Genomic DNA, 24,145 nt, shown 5'->3' on the forward strand with positions numbered 1-24,145 from the left:
TGTAGTCAGCCTGGATTTCTGCCAGCGCTGATTTTTCAGCATAGGCTCAGACACATAATACGAGGTTAATTCTGTTTGGCAGGGGAAGAGCAGAGTTCAGCGTTTTCATGTCAGCTTTTCAAAGTTCACAGCTGAAAAAAAAAAAAAGTGGAAAAACGCACATCACATACAGGGACATGTTGGACATCCACTCGTAGCCAGATTAAGAGGGTGGTTCTTTGTGAGAAACAACATAAACATCTGACAAATAGTAACACTTTCCCTGAACAACTGCAGAAAACAAAGAAAAACATTCAGATTCTCCTGACTGGATGAAACCTGTTCCCAGCTACAACCAGACAAGCAGCTCCATGGACTTCAGAAATTACTTGTCGAGGGATGAAACCCTGGAACCGTTGCCCAAGAACTGGGAGATGGCATACACCGACACTGGCATGATCTACTTCATTGAGTGAGTAGACTGACACTGTGGAGGGGTTGCTGTGCCCTTCGGAGGGGAGGAGTGCAGATGGGCTGCGGTCTAGGGAGCTGCCTGCTGCTCTGACACCTCTCTTCTGCTCTTACTGCTTCTATTTCTGTATGAAATCTAACCTACTCCTACTGTTTTGTTCCTTACTAATAGTCATCTATGCTGCATACTTGGTACGATTGCCATCGAGCAGGAAAGCCTTATGGTTCCATGTGCAAAGTCTGTTTGTTTGTAATATGAGTTTTGTATCTCAAAAAATACAAAGCTGGGTGGGTATTGTTAGGTGAGGTATAACATCATATAAACCTTCACTATGTCAAATTTCTCTGAAGTCTGAGAACTTGTTTATTCTTTCTTTGCTGCTTGTGTTCCTTGGCTGGGAATGCATGCTTTAAAATACAAACCGCGCAGATTAAAGCCCAGGATAGAAAGGCAGCTCATACGTGCACCTGTGAAACAGCCTCATTTATTAATTTCTAAAGGAAACAAAAAGCTTACTTGAGAGTTAAGCATAAGAAGAGGCTAAAAATGTTTTTGCCTTTCAGGTAGAGACAGCTGATATTCCGGCATGAGTTCTTGGGGACAGGGGGAGAGTATTTGTACCTCCAGCGTTTCACATCTGTCCTGGAGAGTGTCCAGTGTGCTCATACCTCTGAGCATCATTGCTGCCTTTTTTTTCCAGCATTTTATGATGTGACTCGGAAACAAATAAAGGTTACATTATCTAGAGACTACAGTTTGCGCATGATAGTAAATATTTAAAAGTTAAAGCAAAGTTTCTTCAATCTAAGGGAGTTGTCTCTTCTAATGGGGTGTGTTCTGCTCCACAGTCATAACACCAAGACAACCACGTGGCTTGATCCGCGGCTCTGTAAGAAAGCCAAAGCTCCCGAAGACTGTGAAGATGGAGGTGAGATGTTCAGAATTCACTTGTCACCCGTGGCTGATAAATGTCTGAGTTTATCACAGCTGGATACGGTCCATTACTGCTGTGGCAGAAGCTTCTTCCCGGCACATGTGACTGGAGCAGGCAGTGTAGTGCTGAGTGTCCCTAGTTTGGTGGCAGTAGGAGTTCACATTAGACTGGGAAAGTCCATAGTGTGTTTCCCCTGGAGTAGTAGAATCTGACTGAATCATGGGTTTGTCTGTGTTCCTGAGATGAGGATGAGATATTTTGTTCCAGTAACTGTCATTGCTAGGGAGAAAGTTGCATATATTAGTGACCATCTCACTGGAAATTGTTGCAGGGGAGGGAATATGGCAGGAGGAAAAGATCCATAAGTGTTAGAATATAGGAGTAATGAAGAAGATCCAGCATAACACCTATTGCTAATAATACCTATTGCGTGTGACATGATATAATATTTGAATGCGTAAGTAGAGGGAACAATCTCACTTCCTTCAACTCTTCACGCTGTTGCTTCAAGACTTAGTGATCAGGTTTATGATGGGCCTATAGACAATTCCTGCAACCATTTTCTACATAGTCGTGCAATTTAGCTAGAAAAGAGTACCAGATAGCTCTGGCTTCGGCACATGCCTGACGTGCTACAAAAGCCAAGGCAGACTCAGAAGAGCCTGTCGTCTTCCCAGGTCGCGCAGCCTAACGAAGCCAGCCGGAGCAATGGACGCGTACTGCTGCTTATTAAACATACGTGCAGCTCACCACAGGATGGAAAGAGCACTTTAAACAGATTGATGCAGGATATCCAAATGAACAACATTGAAATTAATAGACCCAGTGGGTCGTTTGTCGAACCCTGTGGAGTGATGCTGGTATTAATAACTTGTAACATGCTGTCATATGCTAGGAAAATTCCTGTTGCCATCGAACTTAGGGCAGCCTCAAACAAGATTATGTAGCAGTTTTATCCTTCAAATGTCTAGCTACCTGACTGTATCCATTATTCTAATATTTAAATTTCCATGGTCAAGATAACTAGACCAGTAAAGCTCGAATAATTGGACCTCTGTGTTAACTGCTTATCACCTTCTGTCAGTGATGATCTGCTGCTGGGCACCATCTTACCAGATCCTGAATTTGCCATGAAAAAGCACTTCTCACATGTAACGTCCAGTACCTATATAACACAGGTGATTTTTTCTTTTAGACCCATAGCATAGGGCTGTCCAGGGCAGCCCAAGCCGGAGCCGCTGCCAGCTACCTTGCTGTGGCTGCAAGAGCAGTCGGGCTGCAGCAGTGCAGAGCTGCGTTTCGTCGCCCTGACAGGCCAGGCAGGCTGTGCTGAATGTGATGTGGCCAGACCTGAACGCGTGCCAGCCAGTTTTGGGGTGTCTCACTACATTGTAAACATCAGAGCGAAATAGCCTGCTCAGTGGGGGCTTCTTACTCATCACGTGTGGCTGTTATAGCTCTGACTGGAGGTTTCTTGGGTTGACTGAAACGTTGTCAGAATACAGCGGAATATCCTGATGTGTTTGAGAGACTAAAGGTGGTGTTACATCTGCCAGGTGGTCTTAAATGGAAAGTACAAGAGTAATGGAGAAGCATGGTTTTACCAACTTGGGATGTGACTGTGAGGCATTTATAGCTCTCTCTTGTGGGGCATTTGGGGGCAGAAGCAGTGGGACCATACTCACTTTGTATGGTTTAAAAAGGCGACAACTATCAAATCGTGTTTGTAATTTATGATGAGATTAATTTTAAGTAATGTATTTTTCTTCCCCTTTATAGGTTCTTCCTCTCTAAATAGGTTAGTTTGTATCTTGTCTTTAAGTTTATTATATGTTTAAAGTAGTGTGATTTGTTGAATACAAGTCTCGTCATCTAGTGGGACAAAGAGTGAGAGCTGTAGGGCTTCAGATGCGCTGGAACAGGCTGATATTCATCAGAAGGACCAGCCTCAAACAAACGAAGGGAAGCAAAAAGGACCTGTGTTTTCCTCATATTTTTCATGAGTCCATGGTCTGTCCTCTCATTCCTTCATAAGAACTCTGATATTTGCCAATAGTTTTCCACTGTAATGGGGAGTTTTGTTCTTTTTGATTGCAGAACTTCCTTATGGGTGGGAAAAAATAGAAGACCCTCAATATGGAACATACTACGTTGAGTAAGTGCTAATTATTAATTATAAATTGTGCAGAAAATAATGAAGCTCTTGATATGCAGTACGTATAGGTTGTAATGCAATGTAAGTCTTAAACATAGCCAGTAGAAGCAGTTCTAGAGGCAACGAACACGTGGTGCACACTCCTGAAGTGCGGGAAATCCATGGTGCGACCTTGCTGACTTGCTGGGGTGTATTTCTTTTGGGGTAATTGCCGAAGTAATTCATTAATCGGAATGAGCTGATGTAATTTTTCTTAGCTTTAAAAAAGATAGGATCACTTGATTTAAGGGTGGCACCTGATAACTGTAAGAGAGCAAGAGTGACTTGTATCTCATTGGTGTCTCAAAAAAGCTAAGCAAATAACCACTAAATTGCTGCAGGAATTGCTCTTCTGAATCTCCTTCAGGTCAGAGTAAATGAAATATCTCTCTAACCATGGAGAAGAAAATAGAGTTGAAAATGTTAGTTTCAGAGAACAAGGTAACACTTTCTGACTTTGCAGAGCCATCACAGGTATTTAAATTTGGCTCAAACTTACGGGTTTTTTCCACTCTGCTGTACTACTCCAGAGTAAAACGGTGATGTCTGAGTTTGTGAACATTATGGCTAGATGGAAACAAGGCGTAGTGTCAAGAGGAAAAGCAGATTTTCTCAGTTCTAATCTATTACAACTTTTTGAAAATCTGCAGAGTGGAGTGAAGTTATACTCTACCTAACAATTACAGGAAGTAAAATTGTATTGGCTCTTAAGGTAAATCAAGTTGTTGAAAGAACAAAAATGCTTTCAGTGTTGATGATTATGTTAGTTTATCGTTCATTCTTCCAGAGCATTAATCTGAGATAATAAAAAATCGTATTTGTAGGTGTATCTTTTGTGGTTGTCTTTTCTGTGTAATAGGCAGAATGCTTTCTGCTGAAATCTGCCTTTTGTATTCCTACAGTCATATTAACCAGAAAACTCAGTTTGAAAACCCAGTATTGGAAGCCAAAAGGAAAAAACAGCTAGGACAGACTGATGTTGGCCCTTCAAAATCAGGTATCATTGAATATTGTGTTCTTTGTCACTAATATCTTCATCTGCAAGTATGCATCATGAGTAACCACTTTTTGAATTCACCAAGGCATCAGCCTTGTCTTTTTGCTGGCCATTGTGGTGTTACCCTCCCAAAGGGTTTTTTTGAATGAATTTTTTGATGTTGAAATTCAACTGAGACCCTAAGACTGTTTTAAAATCATATTGGTCATTCTGAAGCTGGTTGTCATAAGCAGCTTTTGAATATATGGAGTGTTAGAAGTGCCGGCTCGAAGATACTGGTAAAACCATACCTTGAATTTTTATGCTTTCGGTCTACTTTAAGCTTGGTATTCAAGAGTTAGAGTGCAAAACTGGGACTTACAGGTGGGAGCTTTACTGCCAGCTCCCTTGTAATCTGTGCTACTGTCTTGAAAACCTCTTAACCTTCCCATTTACTTAACTCAGCTGTGAAATGAGTGTAACAGTGTCTTGTTTGCTTTAATCCATAACAGTGCTGCAGAAGTTACCCAGTGTTAACCAAACAAATCATTAACTGTTACAACACCTTAAAAAACAAACAAACAAAAACTGACCAGAACTAACCCTGGTTTCCTACCTTCATGTCTCTTTGTTCCGTAATTCAAAAGGACCAGAGAAGTCTGTCTTCACTAGAGATCCCTCCCAGCTTACAGGAGCACTTATACGGACATCGCTGAAAAAAAGTACAATGGGGTTTGGCTTTACAATCATTGGAGGAGACAGACCTGATGAGTTTCTCCAGGTGAAGAATGTGTTAAAAGATGGACCCGCTGCACAAGATGGGAGAATTGCACCAGGTAAAGTATTATTTCTCTAAACTTCCGTCTTCTGTGGCGCTTTTTGAGAATGCAGCTTCTGAAGCACAGGAGGTTGGATGACTCCATCGCCTGGCTCCGAGTATGAACACTGCACTCAGTGAAATAGTTCGATTTGTGAAGGATCTCCTTCTGAGCCACTGCTCTGGACAGAAGCAATGTTCTAGATACAAATCTGCTTTGAGGACACTTCTGCAGATTTCAGGAGTTCTGCTTTAGCCCAAACTTCTGGCTTCATGGTTGTTTACAGGATGTTATTTTGTTCCCTTTCTATAAGTAAACTAAAAATAGCGCATTTGAATCCTGATCTGTGTTTTGCCTTGGTGCTGCCAAAAACCGTAACACCAAATATTAAAATCACAAAAAACCGGCAGCAGGAATGAGCAGGCAAAGCTATATGAACGGGGCAAGTGAGGAAACAAGGGATGAGAGCACCTGCAATCTGTGAAGAATTATGTTGTTATGCATTTAAGTTACCTATAAGCCTACTGTGATGTACAGTTTGCATACTGGAAAAGGCAAAATGCTCCTTTACGTATCACATAAACTCTCTTACTCTTCAGAGAAGAGCAAGGAGAGTTCATGCTTTCAGTGATTTAGTACTATTTATTTATGAAATTAAACAATCTCCTGTTTTCTTGCTGACCTGTTGTTTGAACTTGTTTGTAAGCGGTTCGTTTTCCTCCCCTGTAAAAACGAAGACGATCCTGCAGCGTTGTGCTGTGGTACACACGCGTGTTTGAATGAAAAGATGTGTATCTGTTCCTGTTGTAGGTCATGTAATAGGGGAGTTACTGTTTTACTGATGCCCAGGCATTTAAGTGATAAGACAGTTTGCTTCCTGGGAATATTGTATTGCACATGCAAAGTTTCATTATCAAAATGATGCAAATTATGAAACAAGGTTTCTGGATCTGAAGCCTGCTTCCGCTTCATTTGGAAAATGAATGCTTAGCCATGCGTGGCAACAGTGCGAGAGGATGGAACGTGTGTGGGTGCAATCCTAGCTTAAGTTCAGCCGGTCCTAAAATAAACATAGGACCCCCCCAAAAATCCGATTTATTCTGGATTGAGTTTAGGATGCTGTACAATATGAATTAAAGTAGAAGACATCTGCTCGCAGTAGTGTGCGTGCACTGCTTCATCTCCTGGGGCCATACACTATCATTTTTTAAATCTGCTGCAGATTAAACTTTATATATTTAGCACACTGTTCTGAGATGAAATAGAATAAATGCAAAGAGGAAATGCTTTATGCTTTTTGGCAACAGAGAGCCAAGAGGTAATGGCCCAGCCACCACTGGTTGTTAGTTTCGAGGACTGCACAGTGATTCCCTCCAGTTAGGCTTCTGTTCGGAGCCTCAGGACACAGGGCAGCTGTGGCTGATCTCATTTCTGTTTATGACACTTGAATTTTTCCTTTGTAACAGGTGATGTCATTGTAGACATAAATGGAAGTTGTGTCCTTGGCCATACCCATGCAGATGTTGTCCAGATGTTTCAGCTAGTTCCTGTCAACCAGTATGTGAACATGACTTTGTGTCGTGGTTATCCTCTTCCCGACGACAACGAAGACCCTGTGGTAGATATAGTGACAGCTACACCTATTATCAACGGACCACCTGTGACCAAGGGAGATGTTTGTGTGACCAGCCAAGATTTAGTAGCAGGAACAGTTGTGTTGGACCAGAATGGAAAAATGGGCCCTATGTTGGTCAATGGTCGTCTGAATGGCCCTTCCATGGATACGGCGGAGCAGAGGATCTCTCTTGCGTCTTCAGGAGGCTCCCAGCCAGAGCTGGTCACCATTCCTCTAGTCAAAGGTCCTAAAGGCTTTGGGTTTGCTATTGCAGACAGTCCTACAGGACAGAAGGTGAAAATGATTTTAGACAGCCAGTGGTGCCAAGGCCTTCAGAAGGGGGATGTCATCAAGGAGATTTGCCATCAGAACGTACAGAGCTTGACACACCTGCAGGTGGTGGAGGTGCTGAAGCAGTTCCCAGTAGGAGCAGAGGTGCCACTGCTTATCTTAAGAGGAGGTAGATACATAAATTCATGGTTGTCGTATATGGTTATATGCATTTTAAAAGTCCCTTTTTAGTGTGATATCTAAATCGTGTCCAGTCTTGACAGTTAAGTAGCAGCTTCTTATGTCTCTGAGCCATTATGTTCCGAGTTTAATTTATACCCCTGAGTATTTGGGATGAGAGCATATTGCTAGGGTTTGGGGTTTTCTTCTAAAATTTTATTATGATATGTTTATGCACTGTCTCTTCCAAGTGTCTGGGGAGTGCTAAAGCAAAACTGCAGTCTCTAGCGTAATACAAAGCGTATGACGGGTAGAGTTTTCTGAGGCTCTCCAAATGGGTTCCAGTAACTGTAGCTGCGATGGACAGGTGGTTAAAGGAGACAGGAAGAAGCATCAGCAGCGAGGAGGAGCTGATCACTGGAAATACCAGAAAAATTCTCATTTTGGCATTTGCATATTTATACCTCTTCGCTGACTGTCAGTCGCAGACCAGACTGTGTTGTCTCCCCAGAAGCTGACTAGTGCAGAGCGTGTGTTTGCCAGGAGGATCTGAATGAATTAGGAGGCAACACGTGGAATGCTTAGTGTCCCTTTAAGCTTTTATTGCAGCCCTGAGAGCCTCGCTTCAAACAGTCGTTGGCATTTGCAAAAATCTCTAGGTTGTCTTCTGTATAAATGCTACTGTTCCTTAATCAGCTAAGGAAATAACTAGATGTCTTTGGTAGCAAGTGAAATTCCTCTATACAAATTCACAAGGTCTCTGTGTCCGATGAACTGGTGTGTGATTTGGTTGACCAGTGTCTAGGAAAAAGAGACATAGCTGGTTTTCATTGTTGTACAGCTGGCAGTTCTGACTGGAGACTTCTCTGAATTGACGTTTTTGGTCAACTGAGCATTCCCATTGCTATTTAAAAGAAAAATGAATAAGCAGTTATTATTTTCGGCCCAGGAGGAGCTGATTATATCTGCCTTAATGCTGTTTACACTTTTGTGACCTAGTACTGAAATTGCTTTCTACGTTGTATTTTCTTCAGGTCCACCCTCACCTACTAAAACCACCAAAGGGGTGAGTATTAGTGATGTATTTAAATGGTTTCTGATGGCGAATATTCAGGGGGGTTCGGTTGCAAAACAGACTCATAAATATGGTCTACTTAACACAAAGGATTCCTTTGAGATTTCTGAGTTGTTGAATGGAGGTGATGGACGTCTCTCTTCTTGCTACTGAAGAATCAAGAATGCAGCAAAGATCTTGTATGACGATGGGTGTAGTATTGTTGCTTTGTCATGATTTTAAATGTGACCTTGCCACTTAGGTTCCATCGTAATTTCCTTTTTCTGCATTATACTTGAAATTGCTATCTGTATGCACGCTTTGGCCTGCTTTTGTAATCTCATCTCCTCTGGGTTTTAGTCCCTGTGGTAATCTGCAGGATGATTTAGCAAAACCGCATCTACTTAGTTGGCACAAATTCGCTGTCTTAAGTAACTGCTGTCAGAATACCCATTAAAAGGGAAACAAAATACAGTATCTGGGTTTTTTTTCATTGCTAATTACCTGTATTAAAGGGAAATGGGATTTCTAAAGGAAGTTTATGATACTTTGATATCTCTCAATCCTCACGCAGAATTAACAGACTGGTTAGTACCCCCTTCTTAAAATGCTTGCTTATCTTTGAATCCATATTTTCAGGGAGTCTCTGTGTAGCAGTACATCCTTAGTTTGATACTCAATATTCTTGGAAGTTTGATCAGTTGGGGTATCTTTAATATATATTAGCTCAGCAAAGAATCCTTGGGCTTAATGAAGTACCCTCTGATTGGATAATGCTGATGATAATGCATATTTTTGTCATGAGCACTTCTTCAACGAATTAGGCTGGTTGGTGGACAGAGTTGTTTCTTTAAAAAGGTCTCTTGTACCAAACAAATTATTTCATTTCAGGAAAACCCCATTACCAGGATGTAGAATTAGTTTCTTTTTCTATCTTTGTCCTGCTGTTTGAGTATTGAAGTCGTATCCCAGCAGTGGGATAATGTGAGCACACGTGCTCAGTGTGCTTGAAACAGACTGCACTCAATAGGACTTGCAGATTCAGTTCTTTGCAGTCGTACGGCTGCCCACACTAAATAAATCCGTGCATAAATCTCTGTAGTTTCAGGACACAAGCCTTCTCAGTGTGGCGCCCGTGTCAGTGCGCTCTGTGCAGGCCTGCTAAAAATACTGCGGGCTCGGGAACTGGTGTTCTAGCACACGTGCAGTAGCAACTTCCCATGGAGCACTCGATGTTCAGTGGCATTAAGCAGAATGGCAAAATAATTCCATTAAAAAGGGCAAGTTCTTGTGTTTATAAACATGCAAGAAGTGCCAAACTGCTAAATCGCCTGGGGTGGTGTTTCTTCCACTCTGTATAAAAGGGCATATCTAAGTCTGTTCTGCTTGTGTTTTTTTTAATATGCACAGACGTGTGCAGACTACCCTGTTCGAGTTTTCCAGGTTGGGTTTCAGCCCAAAATAAGTATTTAGAGTTACTTTAGTGCATAATCGATTGGAAATCAGGGTGGGAGACCCCCAAGACTGCTTGGTGTCCTTCCTTCATGAAATACCAATAGGAGTGTTGCAGCCGTCAGAACGTGAAAGAAAAATGCAAATACTGAATTACTAACGCCTCACGCTACCCGAGTGTATTCCTCCCATGCAGCACTTGTAACGCCACTGGGGTACCTGCAGCACCCACCTGAGCTGGACGCACCGCCGGCGCTCTCGTTCGATGCTGTTTGGCAGCGGGCGGGGGCGCCTGCGGAGCAGCTCGTGCCCGTGGAGGTGAGCCACGGTCCGGAGCCTGGCGGGCACCTGCCGAGGAATCGGTCTTTTCTCTGAACGTGACTGGTCCTGTATGCCCTGCGTTATCCCGGGTGTCAGCAACCACCAGGAGCTGGCTGGCTTTACTCCTCTCTGAGCATCAGTCGCTTCAAACCCCCTTTCTAAGCCCGGTCTTCAGTAGAAATCTGTGGCCTGTAAGGAAGACTTCAGTAGTCCGGTCAGAGACATACATAGGACAAGTTTTAATATTGAGCTGTAATATTATTCCCCTATTCCCCTGTTTAGCCCTGCATTTCACCTCTGCATGATGTTTATTGTCTTTGCGCGTACACAGATCGGTTATGCATTGATTCAGTATGGATTTTGTGGGGTGGGGTCTGTTGCAGAAGGACAAGCAAGACAGTTCAGGTAGTTTGGAAGCTGTTGGCGATCCCATCCCGCAGCCGATGCCGTTCCCACCCACCGCTGTACGACCAGGCTCTCCTAAACTAGACCCTTCGGAAGTGTACCTGAAGTCTAAGACTATATACGAGGACAAACGTGAGTATATCAACTTCAGTTTCAAAATAGTCAATTATGAGAGAATTTTTTCTTTGTCATATGTGTGATAAAACTATTGTGACTTTTGTATTGAGTTTGTTATTAACCTCCTGTAGATAAAACATTGCAAGAAATGGGTTATTCGTACAGAAATCAGAAAACTGTGGAACTCCTTTTTAAAAAGGAGATAAAATGTGCTTCGACCATATTTACGATAAAACAGTTAATTGTAGGAATCAAGGACGGTCCCGTTCTGACGTAAACTGAAGCAGACCCAGCCATGTCAGAGTTTGTAGAAGGTAGCTCCAAGTTGCATTACAGACCAATTCTACCCTGGCCCACCATACAAATGCACCTGTGATTTCTCCTTTGGCATTTGTCAACCTATCCTTTCCATTTTCAGTGTTTTCTTGAAATTTGTTTTTCCATTTTGGAAAGAGAATGTCACTGAAGATTTGACTGTTTGAATTACTGTATTTCTGGTTACTGTGTTCTGTTGATGAGAGGAGGTAGAATGCACCACAAAAGCATAATCTTTCAATAATCAAAGATAGCTCCTTATATGTTTTGAAATATATCTTTTGTCTTAGCTCCAAACACAAGGGATTTGGATGTTTTCCTGCGAAAACAAGAGTCAGGCTTTGGTTTCCGGGTGCTAGGAGGGGATGGACCAGATCAGCCCGTAAGTGAAACAATTTGCGGTGTTATCCTACAGTATTACTGTTAGAATGACTCCCCACTCTGTCAGCCTCATTCCTCTCTCATTCTGAACAGTTCGGTGATGGCAAAGTTGATCAATTCAGTAACTGCCTTTTAAAGACCAAGAACTGATTCAGATTCCCTTTCTTGTTCCCCCCCCCCTGTGGCTGACTTCAGTCTGCAAGGCTCCTGTGCCCTTTCTGCTATCTAGAGTCTGTCTCTGGCAGCAGTTTTCTCTGTCCGGCTGTTAAGGCTGATGGCGTTTCTGTAGTTGTCGCTGTGTCTCGGGAGGACTCGAAAGGGCAGCGCCAGCCTCAGCCTTTGCCCATCTCCCCCGATCCCAATGGTGGTCTTGGCACGAAACGAGCCCTGTAAAGCTCAGCGTGCTGTGCGCGTCGGCGCATCCTGGGGAGCCCATGAGTGGAAGGAAGCTGCTGCTTACCCTGGAAAAGCTCTGTCAGGCCATTGTTTTGAAGGCAGCCCAGCGAAACGAGGCAAGGTTTGGGATTGTGTCCACCCCTTTTCCCTCACCTCTCCCGCCAAATTTTCAGAAATGCATTTGATTCTGTCAGTGTGGTTTCTGGTGGATTCGTCTCAAGGAGACAAGCACAGCCTTTCCAGTGCACTCCTTCAGGCTTGTATTTGCCTTGACTTTTTCCCTCTCGTCTCAGAAAATACAAAACGTGGTACTTCAGGATTTTCGTGAAAGCCTTGAAGCAGAACCTATTAAGACTGGCTGCCTTCTGCTGACGGATGTTGGTGGTGTTTTGCACTGGAACTGGCGTCAGAGGGTAGCTCTGATGTTGCACAGGAGGAAGAATACTAGTTAAAGCCTCGTTTGCTTTAACCTGGTCAGTGACTAGTGTTCTGTTATGATTTTAAGTCGTCAGTGTAGTCATGTTTCCCGGCCTCAGCCTGCAGAGCTGTTGCAGTTGGACTTGGGTAACTCTCTGCTTGAGAGCTAATTGCCAAGGAATTGCAGAGTTGGAGGCAGAGGGGCCAATGCCAGTGCAGAAACCCCTGGGCAGCCCGTCCCTCTGAGGTCAGGCTTTAGGAGACTCCCCTCTATTTCCAAAAAGGCAAAAAATTTTCTCTGGGAAGAAGTGCTGGTACTTTTACTGTCCGTCAGGGGCTGTGTCTTCAGTTGCCAAGTTAAGAGGAAAAGCTTTTGGAGTAGATACTCATAGATTGCTTTTTGATCACAGTTAAGGAAAAATTTTGTTTCCATTCACAGCTGTGATCCAGTGCTAGCACTTTTTTGTCTTTTCTAACATGCATTTAAAGAAAAGGAAGAGCAAAGCAAAACTATTTCACTTCATAGCATTTCTGTGTTTTGTTTCCATAACAGCCATAGCTGTTGGTAAGTGTCAAGCAAATGTCATGAATGTGGTGTGCAGACAATCTGCCCCCATTAGTCCAAACACTGCTGGCCATAATTATTCTTAGTCTTTCATTTAACCTGAATGGATTCTAGCATATGAAATAGTGTGTGGTGGTGTTATCTGTGTTATATTTAGTAGCGCTTTATGAGGTGGGAGTAGACAAAATTGATAAGGGGAGTGCAGCTGTTTGAATTCATTATCTAATCACCGCAAGCTGTGCACTGAAAAACCTTCAAGCATGAAACTGTCTGTTCTTCAGCAGTAAATTTTACTTGTGTTGAAAGCTTTTACTTCTTCCCCGGTCACTCTGGCCTAGTAAAAAAATAAAATAAGTGGAATAAATGACAGAGGCTTTCATTTCAGTAACGTCTGGGAGATCATATATATGTAACATATATATTTAACATATATATACTTACGTCAAAAGTCGGGCTTTTTAACAAACTGACAAATATGCTCAGGAGATAGTGATGCTTCCAGAATTTGTGGAAATAAGAAAATCCCCCCCGACTCAGTGTATTTACTGAACGCTTTGAGCCCCTGAATTGTACCCACCGAGTCAGGTTGTGCGAAGTACGCGTGCTGGCTCTGTGTCTGCTAGAATTGGACAGTCAGGTAATATTTTAAAACACCTTCCCAAAAGCCCTCATCTGGCTGGATTCACCTGGATTCCAACCATTACGTGTTCTGATGAGCTCATGTTCTGCCATTCAAACCCCCTACCTCTGCTCTGCTGACAGATTTATATTGGAGCCATAATCCCGTTGGGAGCCGCGGAAAAAGATGGCAGGCTTCGAGCTGCAGATGAGCTGATGTGCATCGATGGAGTCCCTGTTAAAGGGAAGTCGCACAAACAAGTTTTGGACTTAATGACCAGCGCTGCACGGAACGGTCAGGTGCTGCTCACGGTCCGGAGGAAGATCTTCTTTGGTGGTATGTGTCTGTCTGTCCGGAGAGGGTACTGCAGGACACAGATCTGGCTAAAGCAGCACCTAAGTTTTGTAATGAAATTGACTAAAGCTGCTCTGAAACTTATCAGTAATTGCACTAGAGCTGAGCAGCCTGAGATTCAGGAGGGTCAGCTGTGATTCTGAGTAAGTGGAGAAAAGCAGAATTTAATAAGCTGATGCTTTGGTGCTTGCTAGTTTGCACTGCTCACGCAGGCACGGCTCTGAAAATTATGGTGGCAGTGGTGTTTTCTTCAGCCCTTCTTGCAGATATTAGTTAAACAGCCACTAATGCTATGCAAATCGAGCAATGACACAGTCTCTTTTTTGAACAACGTGCTGGATTCTCAAGTCTTTTCGCATCTATAAGTGTATTCAAACCAGAGGTGATTCAGGCAGTTTTAGGTCAGTGTCCAGATGAGCAGTGTACAGAATATGGTTGTCCTTGACTCGATGCTGATCGTGTGAACAACAGAGCTGGGATGGGGTTCAGGAGAACTGATAAGGGTTCCCCGTTCCGATTAGCAACCAGTGTTGCTTTTCCATTGCACTATTCAACCACTGATTCTGAGTATATACAAGTAAAAGGAAAAAGTATTTTTAAGGTCAGTTCTCAATTTCTTTAAGGTGCCTTCTGATAGATACAGTACTTCATGACCAAAATTTTGTAGGTTTCCTCAAGAAAGCCTGGCTTCAGTCTTCAAACTGCCTTTTAAAAAACATTCCCATTGTTCCAAGTAAACAGTTGTTCCTCACTTAAGATAGCAACGGTTGTAGTTTGTAGCTGGATCTCTGCCGTAGATCTTGTAGCATGTGGAAGAGTCACGATGTGATTTTTTTACTATAAAAAGGCATCAGATCGCTCTGACAAAGCCTGTGTTCACACTGCCAAGTCTGTTCGGCTGTGTGCAACCAGTGTGCAGCAGGCTTCCCTTGCATAACTCTGCATCCCTGTGTAAGACTGTGGGCCTTTGGATGCTTTATCCTGCATCTGATCTCTATTTGATCCAAATTGTATTGTTAATAAACTCACCCCTCACTTCCCAGGCAGACCAGTTTTGCTGTAGTTGCTTGGTAAAACAGCAGCATTTCTTTTTCCTTATTTGTCTGTTACCTGCAAGGGGAAAAGCAACCAGAGGAGGAGGAGTCGCAGCCTGTCTTGACCCAAAATGGCTCTCCTAGACTGAATCGGGTAGAGTTTGCAAACCAGCAGTCCCCGGAGGTCTATGATGTCCGTCTCCAGCGGAAGGAGAATGAAGGATTTGGCTTTGTCATCCTCACTTCAAAGAACAAACCTCCTCCTGGTGGTAAGTGCCGTGTTCTGGTGGCGTCGTTGCTGCCTGGCCTCGCTGTGTGATGCCTCTACCAAAGCTGCTGCTGGCGTTAGCCCGCGTGAGCAGGGCTGCGGCTTCCTCGGGGATTTCTCTTTGATGTGCTGGTGTTACCTACACGGTACTCTGCGTAGATAGTTGTCTTTCACTCGTGCCTAACCCACAGCCTAACCCAAGACAGCTTGGTCTGTCTTGCTTCATGTTTACACTTTTTCACCCGACTGTGACATAACGGGGAGCAGGGAGGAGGTATGTCACGGGCAACCAGCCTGTACACAAGCGTTTGCACTTGCCAGAGGACAGTCTTCAGGGCACGGATCGTTGTCAGGCTGTGGTGGCGATGTAGATTCTCACATTGCATTAATTCATAGGCGCTGTAATGGAAGTATAGTTTCAACCTTGGCTTTATATTACCTAATCACGTAGAACTTCTTATTTTGCGGATCTGAGAAAGCAGAGCCTGCAGTGCTTGGAAGAAGCAATGAAGTTGTTCCTGCCAGACAGATAGGGTGTTTGTTGAGAAAGACCATCAAAATGAAAAAGTAGCATGCTCTGGTATTACAGTTCTGATATATGGACATGGCTTCAGCTACACAGCTGTAAAGATAAACAGCAAAACAGCCAAGGTTAAAAGCAAAAATAAAAAGAAATCTTGCGAGCAGAAGCGGACGGGAGGAGCTGCTTGCAGGGCGCCCTGGGGCCCAACTCAGTGGAGAGATCCGTGACGCCCTGCGCAGGAGCGGGTCTGCTCAGTGTAATCGAGCGCGTTTGTATTCCTCGTGCTGATGGCTTCTGCTCACCTGGCAATGCCAGGTCGAGGCTACTGAATGTTTTTCGCGTGAGGTGGCGAGTAGGATCATCCTCCCTTTCGTTCATTCCCTTCGGCCATCAGGTTTGCGTAATGTGCGTCAGCCCTTGAAATGCAAGCTAGCTCAGCGTGTTCGCCCGCAGACAAGCTCAATTCACTGATGTCAAGGTACAGAATACTCCTGAAATCCTTACTCGATTCCTTTAGTTCCTTAGTGTAAATCACCCTTCTGAAACTTCCTCAGCTGGTTCCAGACAGATATAATGATGGCTTGAAAGCATGTCTCTCCTTTACTGAGCCTCAGACACTTCTGTTTTTCCACTTCATTTTACTGCACAATAAAAAAACAGCAGGAGCACAGGAAAAAAAAAACCTGTTTCTAAATAGCATTGTGCTGAATTCATACGATGTATATTTAGAGTGTGATGCAGTCTTGGCTCAGCCGATACCTTTTCAGGAACGTTAAAGCCAGCTGCTCCGGCAGCGCCTGGTGCGGTGGGATGGCACAGCAGCAGCGGCCCACGCGTGCTGTCACCCGCCGGTGCGTGATGCTGCGCACGTGATTGTGTCCCATGTCAGGGCGGCTGTGGTGTGACGGTGTGTTGTCTGGTCAGTCGCGTACTAAGAAAAAATACTATGAACAGAATTATTCTATTGGTACTCCGTGCTGACTTTACTACAGACAACATTTTTGTCTGAGGATCTGTTCCAACTCCCTGTTTATTTTATATTAGAGCTGAAAGTAGAAGAGAAACCAGCTCCAGTGCTGGAAACAGAGCTGGGGCCCGGGCTGTTTCTAACCCACAGGAAAGAGACACCGGTGCATCCACAGGCTGGGCTGCGCAGAACTTTTCTGTGCCACAGTTTAACATGAAGCTACTGTGTTTTTGTAAAGCCAGGATATTTTAAAACAAGTAATCAGCAATTCCGTCTGCATCCCTGCTGTGCTTTACTCTTCACAGTTGGCTTTTAGGTTTATATAATACTTAAAAAAACAGTCTATTAAGGGAAGTGTAATTAAAATTTAAACTCATGGTAAATGCTAGAAGGCATCAGTGTCTGTTCCTTCACAGTAACTTCTGTGCGTGCTGGCTCATTAAAGCAATCTTTGATGGCTTTTTAAATCTTGGGTGGCTGATGATGCTGTGAAAGTGTTTCGGATTTGCTCACATGGTTTTGAAAAGCCAGCTGATAATCCTGACAGGCACATGATGTTCCCCACCTCTCTGATCCCTCAGAGAAAAAAGCATGTCTGGGAGAGCAGCCACTGCAGAAAACAGGTATCCATCACACCCACTTCAGGCCTTGGAGGTGCAAACAGGCTTCTACATGAATTACCAGGAAGAGCAGTTACAAAACATGCAGAGTTCAGTCTGGAGAGGTGTTTGGAAATGAGTTACAGAGGAGCAGTACGGTGGGTCCTGCACAGTAAGAGCCCCGATGAGGGATTTGGGAAGGCCAGGAGCCAATTTGCTGTGCTTTCAGGCAGCCAGAGGAATGAAAGGCTGTTTAGATGCATGGGAAAGCACGCTGACTGATGTGCTTTGATGTAATGCGAATCTGCGCTGTCGGGGCCGCGTCAGCACGCAGGCAGCCTGATGAGCTGCTCTTTTGCCCCAGGTTTTGGAAGGCTCCTCCCGTCACAATGGCATCTTGCTGGCTGCTCAGTGCCGTCTTCGGGTCAGCAAACCGTAAACCAGGGTCTCTCCCCGCACACCAAGCACGCTGCTGGCGGGGGGGGCGCTGGGGCTGTGGCGCGGCTCTCCCACAGGAGAGGGGCCGGAGGAAGCACCGTGCTGGAGTGGAGCATCCCTGCCTCCTTGTGCTTTGTTAGTTCTGCTCCTTCGTGACTCTGTGTTTGCTTCTGGGAAAGTAACTGAAAGCAGTCTTTTTTTCCTTCTACTTGTAAAATTCCTTCTTTTCCCTGTTACATCTTTTCTGTCCCCATTTCTTTGGCCTCTAGAGGAGTCCATCTACAGAGCAGAGTGTCACCATGGGGTGCACTGAGGAAACCAAGCCAGGAGAGCTAGCTGAAATTCTAGCCAATTATTACAGGTGCAAGGTCACCTGCAGGAGAGCTGGAACAGGGAATGGGTGTGAGCAGAGCTGATCTAGCACCTGGCTGTGCTGAGGGTCACTGCGGAGGTGGTCGCTCGGTTACTAAGTTAGTCTCTGCAGGAGAAGTTTGATTTCCTTTTGAAGTGTATTTAAGGCTCAATTTTTGGTTGCGGGGAGGAAGCGTTAACCAGTGCACCCAGATTTCTAATGACTGTTTTAAACTGGATGCCCGTAACTGTCTCTGAGTCCACACAGCGCTCCAGGGTCTACGCATGAAATGGAAAACAGCGCATCATGAGTGGCAAAACCAACGGCTCCAGGGCACTCCTGGGACACATGGGCTTACTCATCCCTTTGCGGATGCGACCCATTTCCTTCCCGTGTTCTCCTTTAGGCACAACCCCTCGTATGGGACAAGGCTGTGCTGCCAGGGGTTGGCGGTCCCGTTCACTCCACTGAGTGAAGTGTTCTTCGTTATGTGCGGGCTTTTCGTGTGCTAGCGGTGCCGCCCTTTAGAGCAGGAGCGGCCTCTTGGGATGACAGTTGCAGTTCTGGGTCTGATGCTTATCTGACATTAATATTGTGCTGCTGTACCTGCTCTTGATGTCCTAGTGATTCCTCACAAGATCGGGCGAGTTATAGATGGGAGCCCAGCTGACCAGTGCGGGAAGCTGAAGGTGGGAGACCACATCTCGGCGGTGAACGGTCAGTCCATCGTTGAGCTCTCGCATGACAGCATCGTGCAGCTGATCAAGGACGCAGGCAACGTGGTGACCCTGACTGTCGTGGCTGAGGAAGGTAAGGAGGGCGCGTGGCCCCCCGGGTGGGTGGGTCCTACCACAACGCCAAAGTCTAATGTTTCTGACTTCTGAAGTTAATTCACTTGAAGCGGAGTATTTTAAGATGTTTGGAAATTAAAGGAAAGAGTGAAGAAGCTCATCCATTCACTCTGGAAGAACTGAAGGCGGGCGGGGCAGAGAGGGACAGCTGCCGAGGTTGTTATATTGAAAAATAACATACAAATATTAACAATATGGCACAGGAGAAATTTTCATGGTTTCTCATGCGAGAGAGGGAGACTGCTGCTCCCATGGAAACACGTTCTGTCCAGACCTTGTATTCTTCAAACACAGAGAAATGACCTCTCCTGGGAGAGCTTCAGCAGACTCACGGGACAACGGTCAGAGAGAACATCTCACCCCTGGGCAGTGCCCGTCCCTGCTGCTGCAGTGGCTGCCAGAGCTTTGTTCCAGATGGGGGAGGTGCTCTCGGGATGCTCCGGAGCGGCTCTGCCAGGCAGAGCGAGGATGCTCAAATGCCACAGGGGCACCTGCTTTCCAGATCCTCTCTGTTTAGCCACTCTAGTTTTTCCTTCCTGCCGTGTTAAACTACACAAATTGCCTAATTCTGGACCCCTGGGATACAACAGAAGCACCTTGTAGTTCTGTCTGCCAAAGCTGCGCTTTCAAAACCGGTCGCATCCCACCATGAGAACATACTTGGGATTTTCCTGCAGAGCCTCCAGGCTGCTAGCAGATTCTTCGCACGCAACTTACCGTGCCATCTGAGCAGCAAAGTGAGTGTTTGCGACTGCAAAGTCCCATCTTTAGAGACTGTATTTTTAATGAAAGCTCCCATGCAACGCTGCGTTCAGTGTGGCATTGTTCCTGCGCAAACAGTTCACTATAAATATGTAAAACCCAGTCAGCTGAAGAGAAAAGCTGTTTTCCAACCCTGCTTACCACTGCATTTTTCTGGATTGCTGCTAGTGGGTTTAATTAAACTCACTATCATTATTTTGCCAGAAAGTTGGCTTTCTTCACCTTCTAAATAATAAATACCTAAAGCCAGAATGTGAATAAAGCCAACAAATGATTCTCTAATTTCACATTCACTGCAAATATTTAACGTGTTATCTCAGCCTGTAATACAGAATTTCAAAGACTTAATTTGCCTTTTTGTTAGTGCTTGAAGCAGAGAGACTTCTATAAATTGTTATTTTTCTGTTAAGATTCTCATTTTTATCAAACCTAATTCATTCCAGTTTGAAGGGACACACCTCAGAGCAGTTGCCCAGGGCAATGTTTATAACACAACTGAAGTTTGAGTTGGTTGCATTAGATCTGTTTTTCCAGGACTCTTAATCAGCTTTGGTTTCAAAACAAGCTTTCTGAATATAACATTATTGTCCCTTTTTTATCTATGACCTTACCTGGTCTCTGTGTTAGAACTTAGCTTTCCCCCCTCCTCAATTATAGATTTGGAGCCAAAATGTAGAGATAAAACAAGAAGCTGAGGAGAATCAGCAAAGAGGGTGTGGGGGCAAGTCAGTGGGTGATGAAACTCGACTGAAGGGACCAGTCAGAATAATGTGTAGCTTAGAGGAGCGGGAGTTGCAGTGTTTCAGATGCAGAGAATTTGTGGCAATGGAAGAGAGAGAAGCAGAACCTGCTCCACAGAATATTTCACCGCTGTAAATTCTCCTTGAATTAGCTGGAGAAATGCAGTTTAGCTCCCAGCATAACCCTCCGTACAGCAGACTCCCGCAGAAAGCCAGAGTGGATGTGGATTAGTCGGGGCTCCAGGCGTTTTCCCCGCCAGGCTGCGGGGAGAGCTGAGCTTCACAGAGATGGTTCGCCAGACAGCCGTTAACGCCGAGGAAGAGGCAGGATGCAGCTCCAAAGAGAAAAATGCCTGTTTTGCCAGAAGCTGTTCAGCATCACAAAGCATAAACCCTAATAGAGCTTGCTGCTCCCCGGTGCATCGTCTTCGGCGCTGTCCTCTGAGACTGACAGGGAAAAGACTTCCCTCTCCCTCCTAGCTTTCACAGATGTGTGATCTTTGCTTTTCATACAAATAAATGACTTCCACTTCGTGCACCAGAAGACATTCTTTAACATTTTTCATAAAAGCGAGAGCCGTCAGCTTTTGTCATATATTGGCTGGAAACACAAGAGAGCAAGGCTGAAAAGAGGACTGGAGAATTTGTACAAACAGATGGCATTTTTCTTGCCTGTGCTTCTAAATTAAAACTCTGAGTGTAAACCGGGAGTAAAAGTTGACATTTTGTCTCTAGAGAAAAACCTCTTTAAGGCCTGTCGTAGTAATAGCACCAGGCAGTCCTGTGAAGGACTGGGGAGGCCTTGCATACCTGAGAAATTCACTCTAATAATATCCATTATGTTTTCCTTCCCTTAAGATGCTTGAGCACTGTATATGTTTTACCGGGGTTTGTTTGTTCTTGACTGAGGGATGCAGTAACATGGTGCACCTAACAGAGGACTGCGACGTCTCTGGTTTGGATGCTTGGTTCGTTTTCTTTTTAACCCTTATAAGGAAAAGGAATTTATTAGTTTATAATTCAGTACATAAGTTCATCTTGGGCCACAACTTGCCATTTCAGGTTCTAGCTAAGAGGCAGCTTTTTGCAGAGACTGTGGTTCATTGCGCTTAAGTGACAGAGGCATCTTGTATCCTGAGACCTGGGTTTTTTTTCATAAATGCACTGGATTTATTGTGAACTGCACAATCATTTTATTTTGTGTGGAGGGGAAATCATCTTAAACTATTTTAAAAGCATATTTTTTTTTTTAATGTCATTGTACTTTAATTTTTCTGAGCCTTTGGGAGAAGGCAAAACACTTCAAAACTCTCGTTGGTAACCTGTCAGTGAAGGAGTCCCTCCAGTGTGGCTGTGGGACCAGTTCGTAACCTTTCCTGTAGCTGGCCAGTAGCAAGCTCTCCGTTGTGCCTCAGATGAGTTGACAGTTTCCCTCCATGGTTAGTGTCTTCATCCCTGAGTCCTCATTGCCCCTGCAGATCCTTATTCTCTTACTTTTAAAAAGGGATATGTTCTCGAATGGACATTATTCTTCATCCCTTACAAAATTTTATTATATTGATTGTCCAAATCAACCTCCTGGATCTGACCAGCCCTAAGCCCCTCTGGTCTTCATCAACTTGCAGACAGCCAAAACCATCGTGTTCTTGTCTGGTTTGGTTAAAATTGTGGCGTTGTTCTGGGGAAAAGCAGCATAGATAAGAACAATATTCCTAGGAATTTATTCCGTGGAACAAATGAGCTGCACTTGGGTTCCTGGCGTACGGTGTTAGACCTTGGAAAATCCTCTCCACCTTCTGCTGTGGCAGGAGCATCCTTAGGAACAGCAGACACCGTGCTGGTGGTCACTGTGGTCTCGTGGTGAGCCTGTCTAGCTTTATATTCGAGAAGTTCTCTCTGACTGTCGGTTTTGTTTGAATTTATTAGAACACCGTGGCCCTCCGTCAGGAACAAACTCCGCCAGGCAGAGCCCAGCTCCGCAGCACCGACCACTGGCACCGGCACCGATCAGCCCCGCGAGCGCAGACAGGTACAGAGCTTTTGCTGCTGGTAAAAAGAATGGAGAGCGGAGAGAAAGGCCTGACCAGAGGGGTGGTTAATGCAAAGGTAACGTCCACGTCCTTTTGCCTCTCTGCAGGGGAGCTACAGAAGGTGAAGCTGGAAAAGAAGTTTCAAATAGTTACAGGCTTTCCTGGCCTGAGCATAAGCACTTGGCACAATCTGATGCTGGCGTTGCCTCAGCTATTGGAAGTCGTCACTCCCAGGTCCAGGTAACCGTCCGGAGGGCGCAGGGACGTGCGGAATACTCATTTGTCAGGACGCTACGGTGGCGTTGCCCCGGAGTACGCGGAAGCAGAACAATAGAACATTTCCCTGTTACACGCGGGTAGAAAAGTTGCATATAAAAATGCACTAAAGCTTTTCACAGAATGTTTTTGCTGATGTTTTAAATTTTATCATCTCTGTAGTATAGTTTAATGCTCATTGTAATAGAATCAGAAAATCCTTGTAACGGGGCTGCTACAGACCCTTTGGCAAGGTTTCTTAAAGAAATTTAATGTATCTAAACTGTAGAAAGAAAACGTTCTGTATGTTTAGACTTAGGATGAAACCGTTGCACCTGGTCATACGTGAGTTGTGAGGAATTCGGTTTAAATCGTGGATTGCACATTTCTCAAAATAAAGAAATGCGTTAAGTATTTTTCCAGAAAAACAGAAATTCAAATCTGCCTGCACATCCTCATCTTTTTTTTCTTTGACTTCCCGCACAGAATCCTGGCTGTTTCCCCGTAGAGTTGGAAAGGGGCCCTCGAGGGTTTGGATTCAGCCTCCGAGGAGGAAAGGAATACAACATGGGCTTATTCATCCTTCGACTTGCTGAAGACGGGCCAGCTGTCAAAGATGGGAGAGTACATGTGAGTTCGTCTTCTCTAATAATTTTGTTGATCGTGTTGGCCTTTTCACACACTAATTCACCTGCAGCAGCAACAAACTTTATTCTTTCGTGAGTGCAGGGTCGCAGCAGGCGGGACAGCGTCGGGACGGCCACCCTCCTTCCCACTGACACTGCAGCGACAGCAAACGCTGTGGTGGAGGCTTTTAAAGGAGAGATGTATGAACGGCTCTGGCCATCCAAAATGAACTGTCCCTCCATGCCTGAGTTACAATAACGTACGTGCCCCAGGGTGTGAGCAGCAGCTACTCGGGGTACTTTAGGGGCCCGGTCAAGAAATGGCACAGCGGAGCAGAAGCTGAAAGGAGAATCACTGTCCGAGTCAGTGAATGTTTGCATGTACGTTGTGCTATTGCTGTTCTGTGCAGCGTTTGAAGATACAAACCTAACTCTTTTCAAAGATTATTACGTTAATTCTTATGTTTGTGTAAGGAATTCACTTTCAAATATTGTGGTAAAAGCCAAACATGTGGGTACCAGAGCAAAGAACAGTGGAACGTGAGGATCTGTGACTGCTGTGCTGAGTTTTGAGAGACTGGAGCATGAAGCTGGGCCAGGTGCCGTGAGACGCCATCCCGCGTGCAGTCCTGGTGCTTCCACGGGGCTCTGCCTCGTTGGTACTGTGGTTTGTAGAACAGTGCTGACACAGATACTTGCTGGGGCTACTGTGGGGCTTAATTGGATGTGAAATTCTAAGTACTGTTAACTTATATTATCCTAATTCTTTACAGTAATTAGCTTTTTTCCCTCATGCTTGAGAGACCACATGAGCGTAGTATTTAGTGCTAATATTTCCTCTCGTATTGCTCCTTCCAGTGGTGTTA

General features: G+C 44.7%; 1 protein-coding gene across 2 annotated transcripts in view; it reads left to right on the top strand.

The window, feature by feature from the left end:
* MAGI3 (membrane associated guanylate kinase, WW and PDZ domain containing 3) overlaps window positions 1-24,145 on the top strand; it is a 74,638-nt gene that overhangs the window by 43,792 nt on the left and 6,701 nt on the right. For both annotated transcript variants that reach the window (XM_075115771.1, XM_075115770.1), the window contains exons 5-19: window positions 277-451; window positions 1,300-1,379; window positions 3,483-3,540; window positions 4,482-4,576; window positions 5,203-5,391; window positions 6,840-7,448; window positions 8,473-8,504; window positions 10,649-10,802; window positions 11,393-11,484; window positions 13,624-13,816; window positions 14,952-15,137; window positions 18,640-18,825; window positions 22,295-22,397; window positions 22,506-22,638; window positions 23,140-23,283. In XM_075115771.1, the coding sequence (XP_074971872.1) occupies window positions 277-451; window positions 1,300-1,379; window positions 3,483-3,540; window positions 4,482-4,576; window positions 5,203-5,391; window positions 6,840-7,448; window positions 8,473-8,504; window positions 10,649-10,802; window positions 11,393-11,484; window positions 13,624-13,816; window positions 14,952-15,137; window positions 18,640-18,825; window positions 22,295-22,397; window positions 22,506-22,638; window positions 23,140-23,283 (2,429 nt within the window). The remainder of the gene's footprint in view (window positions 1-276; window positions 452-1,299; window positions 1,380-3,482; window positions 3,541-4,481; window positions 4,577-5,202; window positions 5,392-6,839; window positions 7,449-8,472; window positions 8,505-10,648; window positions 10,803-11,392; window positions 11,485-13,623; window positions 13,817-14,951; window positions 15,138-18,639; window positions 18,826-22,294; window positions 22,398-22,505; window positions 22,639-23,139; window positions 23,284-24,145) is intronic.

This window comes from Phalacrocorax aristotelis, chromosome 21 (genome assembly GCF_949628215.1).
Source record: "Phalacrocorax aristotelis chromosome 21, bGulAri2.1, whole genome shotgun sequence".
NCBI lineage: Eukaryota > Metazoa > Chordata > Aves > Suliformes > Phalacrocoracidae > Phalacrocorax > Phalacrocorax aristotelis.